Source organism: Schistocerca serialis, chromosome 1 (assembly GCF_023864345.2).
Source record: "Schistocerca serialis cubense isolate TAMUIC-IGC-003099 chromosome 1, iqSchSeri2.2, whole genome shotgun sequence".
NCBI lineage: Eukaryota > Metazoa > Arthropoda > Insecta > Orthoptera > Acrididae > Schistocerca > Schistocerca serialis.
Genome location: NC_064638.1, coordinates 538,930,534 through 538,949,462, shown reverse-complemented (window position 1 = coordinate 538,949,462; position 18,929 = coordinate 538,930,534). Strand labels below are relative to the sequence as shown.

Genomic DNA, 18,929 nt, shown 5'->3' with positions numbered 1-18,929 from the left:
ATAAGTGCCTACTCAAAGACAACTGGTAACTGTCACCTTTAAGCATTTCATTTCTTTTGCTCTGATTTATCCTCCACGTTTTCCTACTGTCATATCTTCTTGCAAAAATTTCATCTCTATTTAAAAAACTGGAGTACACAAGAGGTCTGTGTGTGTCCCAGACTGGAAGTTCATCCTTTCACAGGAAAGTTGTCTTCTTGTTATTTTTTATAAATCCTATCTTGAGACAAACACTGGCACACAATCACAGAATTCCTAGATTCAATTATATCTATCAAACAGGTTAAAATATTGCTAACAAATATCAGTGTTTCCCTACCTTTCAGAATCTCTGTGAGATTTTGCAATCAGTCGGCAAGTAATGGTAACAAGAAGAAAATCCTTTTGACCACGTTCTCCTAGACAAGCAGCAAGGAGAAATGGCAATCTTGTTTTCATCATATCTGATTTCTCTCTGTGGGGAAGAAAGGCAAATTGTAAATCATAGGTGATTACTGGAGTAATATGCATCTAGAATGTAGCCAACTGATGTGTTATACGTAGAGGGAAACAGATAATACAGTGTGACATCAACAGTTTACTTTCTTTCTTAGCTCCACACCAAGTGCTTTGGCTGGCCTCTTGGGGCAACTGGCAACACTGGGGCCTGTATTTTGTGTGGATTCTGTTTCTGCTTTCAATGATTTCTTGGACAACAGATAAGAAAACAAGTGAAGGCAATCATATGCTATGTATGATAAAGTATGTTTTCTTAATGGCACCTGAACACTAGGACAACAAAATAGCAATAATTAAACATGCAATAATAAGGAAATCATACCTAATGTTCAACCTATAATTCAAAACATACACAATACAATGACCCAACAGAATGATAGTGTGTATATGCGGACAAGGAAAAAAAATTCCTGGATTTTTCCCGGATTTCCCGGTTGAAAACGCACTTTCTCCTGGGTTAAAATACACTTTTTCCGTGTTAAGTGACAGTATACTTTTCCTCCAAACTATAAAACTTAGCAATCCTTTGAATGGTAATGGTTTTATACACCGGCGTAAAGTTTCTCAGATGTTTAGAAAATGAAACTCAGAAAAAAAGGCCATGTACTCTGCATATTTCCGTATTACGAAAGTATAAATTCGAATTCTACCAAACTCTACATGTTACTTTCGAAAGCATTGAAATCGAGATTGCGATCCGATTTTGTAAGCCAGTCATAGCTCATGTCACATGATTTCGCCAGCCGATACAGCAGATATTCAGAGCTTAGGACATGTGATGTAGTCAGCTAATAGCATTATCACTGATAAGTGGCGCATACACACAAATAGTGGAAAGTTAATGGTGTAAATTAATATACATCGTGTTGCTACAAGAAAAGCAAAGCTTTCACATATAATAATGGTCTCGATGATTAATAAGCAGCAAGAGAAGCTAAACTTTCACGTATAATGTTGATCTTTTTTGCGCGTGTTACACTTTGAGATACATCACACAAATGTGCCAGCAAAATTTTTTAATACCGACATAAATGTCTGACCTTCTGGGCTCGAATTTTTTTCTAAATGGTCGTCCTCAAACAGTTGATTTTTCAATGAGAGTAAAATGCTCTGTGATTTAAGAAATTCACCGCACTTCGTTCATCTTGTGTAAAAGGAAATTTACTTTGAAAGTAACGCTTCTCAATCAATCATTCGCAATATTTTCCCGCGACCTGTTAGAAAGAGGTTCGTTTCAGCAGTTGCCAGAGAGCGCCAGATAACAGGCGTCACCGCGCTTGCGCAGCTACAATGATGCAGGAAGCCCGTATGTTCATATGCGTAAAACATTAAAAGGTCTTACATTATGTCATAAAAGAAACAAGACATCAGAGGAATTTTGTGAACCATACTAAAATGCATAATTCGGATTAAAGTGCACATTCGCATGTCCAGATTCGGTTGTAAATTTTCTTGAAGTACCAGTACTGTATTATCTCATTTTTGGTTCTTTATTATGGCATAGTGCCATACGTGCTAGAAGATGAAAGCATGCTCTTTTGAAATGAAGTGAACAGTTGGAACTAGCCAATAGTGTGGAATTAAACACTTCGTTTCAAATAAATTGATTGCCTCAGTGGAAAAGATTAATAAAGCCATATTTCTTTAGCAAACCGACAAAAATAACTTCATTGTTCAGCAAGGCGATTAATGCTTAACTGAAATTGCCGCCTGGGGCAGATACCCCGGTTTGCTCCCAGTGAATATGGCAGCTTGTGCGTGCCAGTAAAATTTTTCCGGGTAGCATCTTGCTGCCTGCTTATACAGCTAACAGCCACACGTTTGTGGCCAGAAGTGGGAGAAGGTACACGCGCGACTCAACTGTGCATGGCCGCTCGCAACTGCTCACACGAATCTAATGTAAACAGTTGTGACGACATGCTCATCGGAGGCAATATGTTGTTATGAAAGCATTGCATAGTCTTCCTAAAGCCTTTGACACGTTTTGCTATTGGCAGACACTTGTATGAGCACTGTGTTTTGTTGCGTACATGGCGCATTTCCTTCGCTACTTACATTTTATTTTAGTTTTCTTCTCTCGTTCATGTTTTATTACTGCATTATCATTCTGCAGCAGCGGGATGCAGTAATATCCTTTGTTAGAGTACTATTTCTTAGCAGTCAAAATTACAAAAATTTAACTGAAAACTAAAACAAAAAAATATCCCTGAATTCTAAAATATTCCCGTGTTTTTCCCGGATGAAAAAATTCCCGGTTTTTTCCTGGATCGTATACACCCTGAATGATGATACTGGTTGTTGCTTTACAGGGAGTACTTCCATACAATGCAGGGCAGTGCCCCACCTCCCATCTTTTTCAGTGAACAATACTTGTGTGTAACGCAACAAAACTACAGTAGGCAGCTGAAAAGAAAGCCTGTGGGGGAGGGGGGATTTCGTGCTACACCTACCCAGGAAACAAGATATTGGCTGTCTGTAAAATATTGCCTTACCAGTAGACTAGATTGTCAGCCTTGCATATCACTGTTCACTGTTTATGATCACAGTTTGACTATTTTATTTATGGCTCCACGGCCAAAAGGGTAAATTCAAGTGAAACTTGAATGCACGCATCACATCTACACTAAAAGCAGGAAACAGAAGAGAAAATCCTACCATTAGTAATTTCATTTTTTTAAAAGGAAGAAAACATCCTCGAGGCACACCTCAGTAGTTGCATACACATTACCAATATTAATGAAATATTTATACAGTAGTTACTTACTGATACCAGTAAACAATTGGTGAATTTGACCGCTATTAGTTTGGAACTAGTAGTGCACTTAAAATGTCAGATGATTTGACATATTTATATCAGCCGAATCTCTTCATATCAGGCAGTTACTTTTTCACATAACTGCATTCTTGAAAATTATTATAGAACAGTGCACACTATCTGTCTAAAGCTCTGCAATGGTGTGCCTCCAGAAAGTGAAGGGTGTGATACAAACATTAACAAATTAGTTTAAGAAATTAGGGATTTTGATTTTGGAGATACCGTGAAACTTTACATTTTCAAAGAAATTAAATGTAATTTATTTACTTTGATTTTAGGGACGAATGTGCGTACTTGTTCTTTAATTATTAAAAAATGTTGACAACGGTTACATTTTCATGTATATTAAATGTAATTTATTTATTCAATATTGTTATATTTTTGCTTTCGGAAGTTAATTGTATTCTTGCCTGTACCACTGGACTGGCAATGCCACTAGAGTGACACTACTTTGTAAGACTGCACCTTTTGTGCATGGCTGGATGTCCGTGTTTTTCCCTAAATTTCTGGGAATCGAGAAGTGTCCCTCTATTATTACTTTTGTTGCCTTATTTTGATATTTGCTCCCATCTGCAGCCAATTCTTAAATTTTATTGCTCTTTTTGTTCACCACTCCCACTTGGACATCGTCAAACAACAGTAACGTATTTCCGTTCAACAATATTGTTGTTCCACAAGCTGCGACATTGTCGGGAATAAAACACTGACCCATATATACAATAAAATTCCTTTAATTTACGTCTATGGTCACAAACTTTTTGTTAACAGATTACCAGTTTCGGTATATAATGATGATCATCAGATCTGCAGCAAAAAATTTTTTCTGTAGATCTGATGATGGTCATTATAGACTAAAACCGGTAATCTGTTAACAAAAAGTTTGTGACCATAGATTTAAATTAAAGGAAACTTATAATATAGTTGTTCTTATTCCACCCTGGACTTTCCGGAGTCTTGAGTATTTCAGTCAGTTTTATCACAGCTGTGCTCTGCAGTAGGGCGAATATTGTGATTGCTACACTAGAATTTTCTATTACTTTGCTTTTTAACACTAATAGCCCCCTGTCCCCAATAATTATAAGTTCACTGTACGGAATGGACCATCCTCGATTCCAAGTAGTGAAACCATTGAGCCCATGGGGATAGAGGTGGTAGGGAGAGTGAGGGAGGAGTGGGGTAAAGAGAGGGGGGGGGGGGAGGGGGGGGGGTGGAAGGTTGGAAACTCATTAATTCTGGTATGGTTCACAGTAAATTGAAATGACATTTGTCTGCTAATTTGGAAGAAACGCTCATGGCTACATTGGGACATGTTTCGTAAAAAGTACAGGTATCTGAACTTATCATCACAATTGGGAAACAACTAACGATAGCAGAAACATTGTTATTGCTTGTGAGTAATAAAATGGTAAAAATTGTCCTTGGTTCAGACGCTGCTACTTGAAGTTCAAACATTCCTTTCTCTGCTGACACAATCAGCCACCAACTTAGTGACATTGAAAATATTTTGAAGGAGCAAATAAAGAATGGTTCGAAGTTCTCACTTGTCACTGATGTGCAGCGATATAGATGGTCATGTACAGTTTCCTTCCCGCATAAGGTACACTGTGTGATCGAAAGTATCCAAACACCCCCAAAAACATATGTTTTTCATATTAGGTGCATTGTGCTGCCACCTACAGCCAGATACTCCATATTAGCGACCTCAGTAGTCATAAAACTTCTTGAGAAAGCAGAATGGGGAACTCCGCAGAACTTACAGACTTTGAACATGATCAGGTGATTAGGTGTCACTTGTGTCATACATCTGTACGCGAGATTTACACACTCCTAAACATCACTAGGTCCACTGTTTCCAACATGATAGTGAAGCGGAAACATTAAGGGACACGTACAGCACAAAAATATACAGGCCAACGACAGTTGAAGAGGGTTGTAACGTGTAATAGGCAGACACATATCCAGACCATCACACAGGAATTCCACACTGCATCAGGATCCACCGCAAGTATTATGACAGTTAGGCGGGAGGTGAGAAAACTTTGAATTCACGGTCAAGTGGCTGCTCATAAGCCACACATCACGAAGCTAAATGCCAAACGAAGCCTCACTTGGTGTAAGGAGTGTAAACATTGGACGACTGAACAGTGGAAAAATGTTGTGTGGAGCGACGAATCATAGTACACAATGTGGCGATCCGATGGCATGTTGTCGGTATTGCGAATACCCAGTGAACGTCGTCTGCCGGTTTATATAGTGCCAAAATTCAGAGGCGGTGGTGGTGTTATGGTGTGGTTGCGTTTTTCATGGAGGGGGCTTGCACCACTTGTTTTGCATGACACTATCACAGCACAGGCCTACATTGATCTTTAAACACCTTCTTGCTTCCCACTGTTGAACAGCAATTCGGGGATGGTGTTTGCATCTTTCAACACGATCGAGCACCTTGGTTGGTTGGTTTGTGGGATTAAAGGGACCAGACTGCTACGGTCATCAGTCCCTTTTTCCAAATACTAAAAACACCCACAGAGAATAAAAACGATCAACAGAATAGATGACAGACGACACAGAACAAGAGAAACTCAGACAAAGACCAGACAAGACGAACTAAAATCACACAGAGTGTGACAGTGGTTGACCGACCATAGAAACAAAAAAGGAAAAGCCAACCACCGGGAAACACATTAAAAAATCAGACTAAAATCGTAGGCCAGAGGCCAGAATCAACACAAAAACACACACTTACATTAAGCGATTAAAGCCCCCTGCCCGAATAGGTTGGTTGGTTGGTTTGTGGGGATTAAAGGGACCAGACTGCTACAGTCATCGGTCCCTTTTTCCAAATACTAAAAACACCCACAGAGAATAAAAACGATCAACAGAAGAGAAGACAGACGACACAGAACAAGAGAAACTTAGGCAAAGACCAGACAAGACAAACTAAAATCATACAGAGTGTGACGGTGGTTGGCCGACCATAGAAACAAAAAAGGAAAAGCCAACCACCGAGAAACACATTAAAAAAGCAGACTAAAATCGTAGGCCAGAGGCCAGAATCAACACAAAAACACACACTTACATTAAGCGATTAAAGCCCCCTGCCCGAATAGGTTGGTTGGTTGGTTTGTGGGGATTAAAGGGACCAGACTGCTACAGTCATCGGTCCCTTTTTCCAAATACTAAAAACACCCACAGAGAATAAAAACGATCAACAGAAGAGAAGACAGATGACACAGAACAAGAGAAACTTAGGCAAAGACCAGACAAGACAAACTAAAATCATACAGAGTGTGACGGTGGTTGGCCGACCATAGAAACAAAAAAGGAAAAGCCAACCACCGAGAAACACATTAAAAAAGCAGACTAAAATCGTAGGCCAGAGGCCAGAATCAACACAAAAACACACACTTACATTAAGCGATAAAATCCCCCAGCCCGAATAAAACGCAAAACTAAGTCTGCTATGGCAGAGTCGTCAGTTAAAAGCGCAGGGAGCCTATCAGGCAGCGCAAAAGTCTGCTTGAGCACAGTTAAAAGGGCGCACTCCAACAGAATATGGACCACCGTCACGGCCGCCCCACAACGACAAAGAGGTGGGTCCTCACGACACAGTAAATAACTGTGTGTCAGTCGGGTGGGGACAACTGAGTCCCTGCGGTTGGCTCGCATGGATGACCACCACACAGTCCTTGATACGATGGAGTTTGTTTGGCACAGGCAGGTTGCGCCAGTCAGTGTCCCATAAATCGAAAATTTTGCGGCGAAATAGTGCCCGCAAATCAGTCGCCGGGAGGCCAATCTCCAGAGGTGGTTTACAGGTGGCCTCTTTCGCCAGGCGGTCAACATTTTCATTGCCGGGTATCCCAACATGGCCTGGGGTCCAAACTAAGACCACAGATCGGCCGCAACAGGCAAGAGTAAGCAGGGACACCTGGATAGCTATCACCAGACGAGAATGAGGGAAACACTGGTCGAGAGCTCGTAAACCGCTCAGGGAATCACTACAGATAATGAAGGACTCACCTGAGCAGGAGCAGATATACTCTAGGGCTCGAAAGATGGCGACCAGCTCAGCAGTGTAAACGCTGCAGCCAGCCGGCAATGAAAGTTGTTTGGAATGGTCCCCTAGAGTTAGCGCATAACCGACACGACCAGCAACCATCGAACCGTCAGTGTAAAACACGCCAGAGCCCTGATACGTGGCTAAGATGGAATAAAAGCAGCGGCGTAAGGCCTCCGGAGGGACTGAGTCCTTTGGGCCCTGTGCCAATTTGAGCTGAAGGCGAGGGCGGGGCACACACCACAGGGGTGTATGCAGAGGGGCCCAGAAAGGAGGTGGAACAGGGTAAACCCCTAGCCCAGAGAGAAGCTCTTTGACGCGGACGGCAATCGGACAACCCGACTGGGGCTGACGTTCTGGGGGATGGACGACTGACTGCGGGAACAGGAGATGATAATTTGGATGCCCAGGCAAGCTAAAAACATGGGCAGCGTAAGCAGCCAGTAATTGTTGGCATCGTAACTGCAGTGGAGGGACACCTGCCTCCACAAGTATGCTGTCCAGCTGTCCACAGGGCTGGTCCGGAAAGCACCAGTGGCAAGGCGTATCCCGCTGTGGAGGATGGGGTGCAGCATCCGCAATGCAGATGGGGATGCTGAGCCATAAGCCAGGCTCCCATAATCCAGACAGGACTGGATTAACGCCTGGTAGAGCCGTAACAGGGTAGATCGGTCGGCACCCCAGGGGGTGTGGCTCAAGCATCGGAGAGCAGTGAGATGCCGCCAACACATCTGTTTGAGCTGCCGAATATGAGGCAGCCAAGTCAACCGGGCATCAAAAACGACACCCAAGAACCTATGTGACTCCACCACAGCAAGAAGTGCGCCATCAAGATAAAGCCGTGGCTCCGGTGAACAGTGCGTCGCCGGCAGAAACGCATAACGCAGGTCTTGGCCGCCGAAAACTGGAACCCATGAGCTACAGCCCAAGACTGCGCCTTACGGATAGTGCCCTGTAGCTGACGTTCAGCAGCTGCAATGCCAATAGAGCTGTAGTAAAGGCAGAAGTCGTCAGCATACAGGGAAGCAGAGACAGAATTTCCCACCGCTGCAGCGAGGCCGTTTATTGCAATTACAAAGCAGCAGCACTGAGGACAGATCCATGTGGTACCCCGTTCTCCTGGACTCGGGAGGAACAATGGGAGGCCGCGACTTGCACGCGGGAGGTACGATACGACAGAAAATTGCAGATAAAGATCGGCAGAGGGCCCCGACGACCCGATCCATGAAGCGTAGAAAGGATGTGATGACGTCGTGTCGTATCGTACACCTTCCGCATGTCGAAAAAGACAGCGACCAGGTGCTGACGGTGGGCAAAGGCAGTACGGATGGCCGACTCCAGGCTCACTAGATTGTCGGCGGAGGAGCGGCCTTTAAGGAACCCGCCCTGAGACGGAGCCAGAAGGCCCTGAGACTCCAGTACCCAATTCTACCGCCAGCAATTTGCAAATAATGTTGGTGAGGCTAATGGGACGGTAACTGTCCACCTACAAAGGGTTCTTGCCCGGTTTCAGAATGGGGATAACAATACTTTCCTGCCTCGACCCAAACACGGTTGTAAAGGTCGAGGTGATGTCGCTGGCAGTCCACTGAAAGGTGTTTCAGCATCTGACAGTGGATGCTATCTGGCCCAGGAGCGGTATCAGGACAAGCAGCGAGGGTACTGTGAAATTCCCACTCACTGAATGGAACATCGTAGGATTCAGGATGGTGGGTGCGAAAAGAAAGGCGCCGACGTTCCATCTGCTCTTTAATGGAGCGGAAGGCCAGTGGGTAATTGGAAGACGTGGAACTCAGAGCAAAATGCTCAGCCAAGCTGTTGGCAATTTCGTCGGAGTCTGTACAAACTGCTCCATGCAGTGAGAGCACAGGGACGCTGACAGGGGTCCGATAGCCATAGAGGCGTCGAATCTTGGCCCAGACCTGTGATGGAGTGACACGGAGGCCAATGGTGGACGCATACCGCTCCCAGCACTCCTGCTTGCTTTAGCGGATAAGGCGGCAGGCCCGTGCATGCAGCCTTTTGAAGGTGATGAGGTGTTCAATGGAGGGATGTCGCTTGTGGCGCTGGAGCGCCCGCCGGCGATCTTTAATTTTAATTTCAGGTGACCACCAAGGCACAGTCCGCCGCCGAGGGGACCCAGAAGAACGGGGAATGGCAGATTCTGCGGCAGTAACGATGCCGGTGGTGACCGATTGAACCACCGCATCGATGTCATCATTAGAGAGAGGTTCAATAGCGGCAGTGGAGGAAAACAAGTCCCAGTCAGGCTTATTCATAGCCCACCTGCAAGGGCACCCAGAAGACTGACACTGTGGCAGTGACAGAAAGATCGGAAAGTGATCACTACCACATAGGTCGTCGTGCACTCTCCATTGGACAGACGGTAAGAGGCTAGGGCAGCAAATATAAAGGTCGATGGCGGAGCACGTGCCATGCACGACACTGAAGTGTGTGAAGGAACCATCATTTAAAAGCGAAAGATCGAGCTGTGCCAATAAATGCTCAATGGTGGCGCCTCGACCTGTCGCCACTGACCCACCCCACAGAGGGTTATGGGCATTGAAGTCGCCTCTAAAGGTGTTTGTAGAGGGACAGACTCGCTGTGAAGAGAGTTAAGGACATAGATGCAGATGCCACCAGACACCCTTTCATAAGCTGCCCGGTTCTTATAATAATCCCGATAGCCATGGAGGGCGGCGGTTCGCATTGCGGGAAACCAAGTTTCCTGAAGAGCAATGCAGAAGAAAGGGTGAAGGCTGACAAGTTGTCGGAGCTCAGCTAGATGTTGGAAAAAACCGCTGCAGTTCCACTGGAGTATGAAATTGTCCATGGCTGAGAAAGGCGTGAAGGGACTGGGAAGGCAATTTACGCCGCTTGTTCACTCGCTGCCACCCATTCGGAACCTGCACGAGTGACATCCATGGCGTCTGAGGGACCGGCGAGATCCAGGTCTTCAGCAGACGCCAGAATCTCGACCTTATCCTCAGACGCTGAGCTTGTTGGAAGCGGTGGGACGGGTGCCACCGTAATGTCAGGATTCTTGGGCACCTTTTTCTTTTTCAGCTTACTTCGCTCTGCCTTCGGTGGTTCAGGCTGGGAGGGCTTCACTGGGTCAGTCTCAGGGACGGACGACATCCATGAGGCCCTGCGACCAGGGACTGGTGGTTGTTTGAGCCACTTGCGGCTGTCTGCTTTTGTACCGGTCGGAACTTGTGAAGGGAGGTCCCCAAGGGACCCCTTCCTGGCGAGAGGAGCCGAAGAAGTCTTACGTTTCTTCGGCTGGGAAGGGGGAACTGATGTCCCCGAATGTTGGGGGGGTGTTGCTCCTGAAGTAAATGGAGCAGGAGCAACAGGAAGTGAAGTGCCCCCCCCCCCCCCCCATTATGGGGGCAGGTTTGGTCCTTCGACTCTCAGAGCTGACTGGATGTGTTGCAGCTGACGCAACTGTAGCAGGAGTGACTGTGGCGGCATAAGAAGACGTCATGCGCACAGGATGAAGCCGGTCAAATTTCCGTTTTGCCTCTGTGTAGGTCAGTAGGTCCAGGGTCTTGATTTCCATTATTTATAGGGCTTGACATCACAACGGTACACCATCACCTTGACCTTCCAAGGTAATGCATCACCCTCGAAAGCCAAAATAAAGGCACTGGTGGCAACTTAATGATCCCTCGGACCCCGGTGGACGCGCCGGACGAAATGGATACCTCGTTGCTCTAAGTTGGCGCACAGCTCGTTATTGGATTGCAAAAGGAGATCCCTGTGGAAAATAATGCCCTGGACCATATTTAAGCTTTTATGGGGCGTGATATTAACTGAAACATCCCCCAGCTGCTTACAAGCGAGCAAGGCCCGTGACTGCGCAGGGGATGCTGTTTTTATCAAGACTGAACCGGACCGCATTTTGGAAAAGCCCTCCACCTCCCCTCTAAATGTTCTACAAAGAACTGAGGCTTCACAGATACAAAGGATTCACCATCATCTCTGGTACAGGCGAGATACCGGGGCGAATATGTTTCACTGGCATTCATGGACTTTCGTTCCTCCCATGGTGTGGCCAGGGAGGGTAACGATTTGGGGTCATACACATTAGCTTTAAAATGAGCCCTCGAACGCTTAGGACTGCTGGCGGCTGGCCGCCAGCGAGAGATGATGTACCACGCTTCATTGCGGGTCATCCGCCCTGATGCCACCTACTCCTACCAAGGGACCTCCCCACGGGTGCCACCCAGCCTCAGCAATAGCCATCTGGCAGGATGGCCATTGCCGGGAGTCCTGATGCCCCAGGGATATGGGCATCTACTCCTTGACATACGTGGGGAGTTAACGGCGCAGGCATCAGTAGAGCGATCCCTGTGTTGTCAGGGGGCTACAACCAACAGGGTACATGGCGGCCCCACCACAACGGACTGGCTACCGTGCTGGATGTTAGATGACATGTGGTCCATGGTCGCCGTCAGTGCAGAAAGTGGCATTGCACAGCGCAAGGTGGAAAGGGCACGCAGGAACGTATCCACGCCCAAGAGATGGAGAGCGGGCAGGACTGCAATGCAACAACAAATAAGCTGGCGAAATGTCTGATCGCAAGATGGACACAATGCACCAAGTAAGGCGCCCTTCCCCAAACGGCTCGCTCTTCAGAAGAATTTTGAGAGATGGAGGTCAAACCCGACAGGGGATCATCACATAAGGCCGAAACATGTGAGACTCCTTGTAGTCGCCTCTTACGACAGGCAGGAATACCGCGGGCCTATTCTAACTCCCGAACCCGCAGGGGGAAATCGAGCACCTGTTCATAATGCATGGCCTATGGCACAGTAGTTACATGACGATAACATCCCTGTAATCGACTGGCCTGCACAGAGTGCTGATCTGAATCCTATAGAACACTTTTGGGATGTTTTGGAACGTCGACTTCGTGCCAGGCCTCACCGACCGACATCGATACCTCTCCTCAGTGCAGCACTTCGTGAACAATGGGCTGCCATTACCCAAGAAACCTTCCAGCACCTGATTGAATGTATGCTTGTGAGAATGGAAGCTGTCATCAAGGCTAAGGAATGGCCGACACCATACTGAATTCCAGCATTACTGATGGAGGGTGCCACGAACTTTTAATTCGTTTTCAGCCAGATGTCCAGATACTTTTGATCACATAGAGTACGTCTACAGATGTAACTACAAGTATTTTCTTTTATTGCAAAGAAGAGCCCAAATAAGCAACCACTGAAGAAACAGTTTGTGCGACTATTGAATATTTGGTCCATAATGAATTAAAATGGGGAATTGCATTAGTGTTTGTACAGACTGAGCCATTTCTATGACAGGTTGAGTGAAAGGGTTTGTGGGTGAAGTACGCGAAGTTAGTCCTAACTTATGAACGACTATTCTCTCATTCACCACGAAGCCATTGTTGCTTAGTCATTGCCATCTACTCCAAAAATTATGACTTAAAAGTGATAAATGCCATGAACTTCATCAAATTGTGGTCCCAAAATACACAGCTTTCTAACTTTTTGTGTCAAGAAACGGGATCCAAGCACACTACACTTCTGCTTTATACCAAAGTATTATCATTGTCTTGGTGTACAGTGTTAATGTGAATGTTTGGACTTAGAGATGAGGTACAAGCATTTTTGACTACTGAGAGGCAACAATATGAAGATTTACTTGCAGATGATGAATCGGTATCTAAGTTGGCATATCTTCCCAATATTTTTGCGAACTAAGTACACAAATGCAAGATAGAAACAAAAATATTCTGAGAAGTATGAATAATATTCGATGATTTATTAATAATTTAAATTTGTGGATATAGATGATTGAAAATGGATTGTGTGAAAAGTTCTCAACTTTATGTACAGGCGAAGGCGTGGAAACCCACATCCCGCAATGACTTACAGAACATTTAGTACTCTTGCAACAGAATTTCAAAAAATACTTTTAGGAGGCTACTGAAGATTCCTTTAAAGAGAGTATTGAAGATTCTGACTGGGTTCGTGATCCACTCATGGATTCAAAACATTTTCTGAATGATTTATGTTTTTGCTTACAATAGGAACTGATACATTTAAAAGCAGACAGAGCATATAAATTAAAATTTTTGATGGTGCAGTTGGGTACATTATGTTTGTCAATGAGCAGTGAACGCCTATCCTCTCTGAGACGTCAGTTAACATGTTATTACTATTTTCAACTACATATTTGTGTGAACTCGATTCCTCAACATTGACTAAAATTAAAACATCAAACAGAGACTCAAATCAATCAATGAAGAAATGGAGCTTGCTTTGTACACAATTCTGCCAGAAATCAGCGTCTGTATGCAGCTAACCAGACTCAAGTATCTCACTTAAGATATAAATGGATTTAATTACATTAAAATTCATATTGCAAATGTCTATTTACTACTGTGAACTAAAGTTAATAAGTTGTTAAAAAGTGCAAGAGTATTATTGCTGTTTTATAAAAACAATAACAACAACAATAATGGAAGATTACATAACAATGTAATAATTTATAATTATATTACTAGAGGCGGACATTTTTGTGTGCTTTGTTAAGTCTGGGCCCATCTCGAGGTACCATGAGTAACAGATTGCAGAACACTGGTTTAGACCACATCAGCCCACTCATGCCCATATTCCTAGTGCACATAATTCTCAGCTGCCGACAATATACATAATGCTAATATGTTCTCTAATAAGATTAAACAGTAATTTCGAATTCCCATTCTTAACAGGAAAGTTTTATTTGAACATATGTGATTTGTTGGATAGAAATAACAGATCCAGTAAACTCTATCTATGGATACTATTACAGCACTGTGAAAATTATGAAGGGACTATTAACTAGTGACATGTCAAGAAGTCTCATTTTTCTGATCATAAGATTAGTAGAATGAAATACCTTGGAGTGGATGCCTACGCCATCAGTATGGGCGGCATTTGATTAATGTTCCCCTGGTGCCTGAAGGTTACTTGAGGTATGAATGTCAGAATGGTTGGATATGTGCCATCTAAGTACCAACTAGCGTGACTGTATATGTGTAATGCTAGAATCCTCAAGGTGACATTGCTAGAGTGCTTTACCGCTGTACAAGCATAACCAAATCTCAGAGACAGAATTTGCATGAATTTAAATAAAAGTTTATTTCTAATACTTGTAAATGTTGAAAATTAATATAATTATGCTGTTGTCTACTTTAAAATCCATTACTGTAAACCAGTGTTTATTTCGAGAGAGAGAGAGAGAGAGAGAGAGAGAGAGAGAGAGAGAGAGAGAGAATTCAATATATCATTCTGAATAAATGGATTAAAAACAGATATGGGGCACTGTTTTACTAACAGAGAGCAGCAACACTGTCAAAAGAATATGCAGTGAGGGAAGTCAAAGACTGTTTGGAATAAGGACACTTCAACTGTCACAATTTTATCAGTAAACTGTCATAGTATTCGTAATCAAATTCCCGAATTCACTGCCCTCCAAGAAAGTTCTCATACTCAAATTATTCCTGAGACCAAGAGCTCGCTGAAACTTGAAGTGGAAAGCTCTGATGTATTTAGTGGGTCTTGGAATGTATATAGGAAAGACAGATTTGAGGCCATAGGAGGGGGTGTATTAATTACAGCTGACAAAAATACTATTCTAGTGATGTCAAAGCTGAATGTAACAGTGTAGTCATCTGGCTGCATATAACAGGTGTAAGCGAAACCAAGTTAACTGTTGGATTTTTTAGTGGCCACCCGATGCTACTGTGACAGTTCTAGAGTCAGCCAAAGAAAGTCTACAGGTGATAGCGTGTAAATACCCATATCACGCAATACTAGTTGGAGGCAACTTTAACCTATTGGGTATAGACTGGGATGTCTATGGGTTCACTGCAGGGGGTACAGACAACCAGCCCTGAGAAATACTTCTGAACATGTTTTCTGGAAACTGTCTTCAGCAGTTAGTTCAGCAGCCCACACACAATGGAAATATCTTTGACTTTGTAGCTACAAATAGGCCAAACCTTGAAACTTCCTGGCAGATTAAAACTGTGTGCCAGACCAAGACTCGAACTCAGGACCTCTGCCATTCGCAGGGCAAGTGCTCTACCAACTGAGCTACCCAAGCACGACTCATGCCCCGTCCTCACAGCTTCAATTCGCCAGTACCTCATCTGCTACCTTCCAAACTTCACAGAAGCACCATGCAGGTGTCGAGTTCGAGTCTCGGTTCGGCACACAGTTTTAATCTGCCAGGAAGTTTCACATCAGTGTACACTCCACTGTAGAGTGAAAATTTCATTCTAGGCCAGATCTTATTGAAGATGTCAGTATAGAAACGGAGATTAGCAATCATGATGTCATTATGACAACTACGATTATGAAAGTTAATAAATCAGTAAAGAAGGCTGAGAGTGTTTCTGCTAGATAGAGCAGATAAGTAGTTATTAGCATCTCACTTGATAGTGAATTGGCATCACTTAGTTCCAGTAAGATGGCTGTAGAGGAATTACGGGCAAAGTTTAAGCAGATTGTAAACCATTGTCTGCAGAGTTATGTGCCTGGAAAGTGGATAAAGGATGGGAATAGCCCACCATGGTTTAATAAAGAAATTTGGCGTTTGCTGAGGAAGCAGAGGCTGCCCCACTCTTGGTTCAAAGTGGAATGCACAAATGACAACAAGCTGAGGTTAGTAGAGATTTGTGCGTGTATGAAAAGACCTTTGGGAAAAGCATAAAACTACCATCAACGTCACACCTTAAAAAAAGATCTGGCTGAGAACCTGAGAAAATTCTGGTCTTATGTAAAATCGCTAAGTGGGTCTAAGGCTTCCATTCAGTCCCTTAGTGACCAGTCTAGTGCGGCAGTTGAAGATAGCAAAATGAAAGACGGTTTGAAATTTCATATTCGAGAAATCATTCACACAGAAAAATCAAACAAGCACAGTGCCATTTGACCATCGGACAGACTCCCATATAGACAACATAGTAATAAGGATACCTGGCATAGAGAAACAACTGAAAGATGTGATAGCAAATAAATCAGCAGGTCTGGATGGAATCCCAGTTCGATTTTACATGGAGTACTCTACGGCATTGGCCCCTTACCTAGCCTGCATTTATCATGAATCTCTCGCCCAGCACAAAGTCCCAAGCAACTGGAAAAAAGTGCAGGTGACTCCACTATATAAGAAGGGTAAAAAAATGGATCCGTAAAATTACAGACCAATATCCCTAACTTCTGTTTGCTGCAGAATCCTTGAATATCTTCTCAGTTCAAACACAATAAGCTTTCTTGAGACAATAAGCTTATGTTCACAAATCAGCATGATTTTAGAAAGCATTGCTTGTGCATAACTCAGCTTGTCCTTTCTCACATGATATACTGTGAACAATTGATTAAGGCTAACAGGCAGATTCCATATTTCTAGATTTCCAGAAAGCATTTGACATGGTGTCCCACTGCAGGCTGTTAAGAATGTACAAGCATTTGGAATAAGTTCACAGATACGAGTGGCTCGAAGACTTCTTAAATAATAGAACCCATTACGTTGTCCTCTATGATGAGTGTTCATAAGAGACAAAGGTGGTGTCAGGAGAGCCCCAGGGATGTGTGATAGAGCCACTGTTGTTGTCTATATACATAAATGGTTTGGCAAACAGGGTGGGCAGCAATCTTCTGATGTTTGTTTATGATGCCGTGGTGTATGGTGAGGTGTCGAAGGCGTGTGACTGTAGGAAGATACAAGACAACTTGCATAAAATTTCCAGCTGGTGTGATGAATGGCAGCTAGGCCTAAATGTGGAAAAATGAACATTAATGGGGACGAGTACGAAGATCAATCCTGTAATGTTCAGATACAGTATCACTAGGGTCCTGCTTGACACAGTCAAGTCACTGAAGTATCTGGGCCTAACACTGCAAAGCAATATGAGGTGGAAAGAGTATATGAACTGTGGTAGGGAAGGTGAATGGTCGACTTCAGTTTACTGGGAGAATTTTAGGAAAAAGTGGTTCAACTGTAAAGCAGACCACATATAGGATGCTGGTGTGACCTATTCTTGAGTACTGCTCGAGTGTTTGAGATCCGTACCACGTCGGATTGAAGGAAGACATGGAAGCAATTCAGAGTTGCTAGATTTGTTACTGGTAGGTTCAAACAACATGTGTTATGGAGATGCTTCGGGAGCTCAAATGGGAATCCCTGGAGGGAGGGTGATGTTCTTTTTGAGAAACACTATTGAGACAATTTAGAGATCCAGCATTTGAAACTGACTGCCAAACAATTCTATTGCTGCCAACATAAATTGCATATAAGGACCATGAAGATAAGATACAAGAAATTAGGGCTTATACAGAGGCATATAGGCAGTCTTTTTCCCTCGCTCCATTTGTGAATGAAACAGGAAAGGAAATGACAAGTAGTAGCACAAAGTACATTCCATCACGCACTGTATGTTGGCTTGCGGACTATATATGAAGATGTAGATGTAAATTTCCAAGTGAATCACTGAGACTACCTGCAGTACTATGGTCTGAAGCATAATTATTTACCAGCGGATATTTGTGGCTAAAGAATGGAAAACTAATTACTAGATGTGGACATTTTGGTTGGGAACCAATGTACATATATTATACAAGAACAATGGAACCAAGTATGTTTGCTTAAAGCCACTCCATCCTGCAAATAACTGGCAATAAAGACACCCGTTAGTCTGGGATGGATTTCGGTTCGTGTTGTGTCATTAATTATGAGCCGACGAACTTTCTGGCAGAGGACTGATTTGTCAGGTGGGCCTGTTTCTTGTGTCACGTATGTGAGCATGCTCTCAAGTGTTTGGACAGTAGAAGTAATATTGTCTCAGAGCATAAGACGGGCTGCAATAAAGAAGAGCTGGTTTGCGAAACAATGAAGATTACCTGATCAGCGAAAAGTATTTACCCACATTAAAAAATTATATTGCATGGCATATTGGACAGAAGATCAGTGACTGACAGATGTAAAGAGAAAATAAACTACAGCAACCAAGATGAGTGTAATGGATTAGGAGCAATATTTGTAGACTCAAACAAGTTTATTATTACGAGTTGTAAAGCACAGTATGGCTTGCATCTAAATACATTAAGTTCCTTACCTTTTAGCAAAATGTTTAAGTAAATATGTTCAAAACTGCAAGTGTATGTCTTCATTTTTAATGCAATGGAACATAAACGGTGGTGGAACATAAACGGTGGAAGTGCAATGTATCCACAGAATAAAACCACAAAAAATGATGAGTTGCAAATCATTCTTTGAGAAGAAAAAGATATCTAAGTTACTTACCTAAAGAAACACTGTGTTATAAAAGATTCCATCACAGTTTTAAACAAAGCAAAACTTCAATTAACTAGTTGCTTTTGTAGGAAACTCGTGGATGCTCTTGTATACTGATTAACAACTTGTTACAATAAAAAGAGCCAATTTTAAATTACTGAATGAAGACCTTCTATTTTAAAGTGGTTGAGTAGAATTAGAATGATAGAATTCCTATTACTATTATCATCTCCATGATATAATCAAATTATTTTG

The 18,929-nt window shown here is 43.3% G+C and overlaps 1 protein-coding gene across 5 annotated transcripts in view; it reads right to left on the bottom strand.

Annotated features, from left to right (window-relative positions):
* LOC126474991 (condensin complex subunit 1) overlaps window positions 1-18,929 on the bottom strand; it is a 213,738-nt gene that overhangs the window by 34,976 nt on the left and 159,833 nt on the right. For all 5 annotated transcript variants that reach the window (XM_050102534.1, XM_050102540.1, XM_050102548.1 and 2 more), the window contains one exon: window positions 320-454. In XM_050102534.1, the coding sequence (XP_049958491.1) occupies window positions 320-454 (135 nt within the window). The remainder of the gene's footprint in view (window positions 1-319; window positions 455-18,929) is intronic.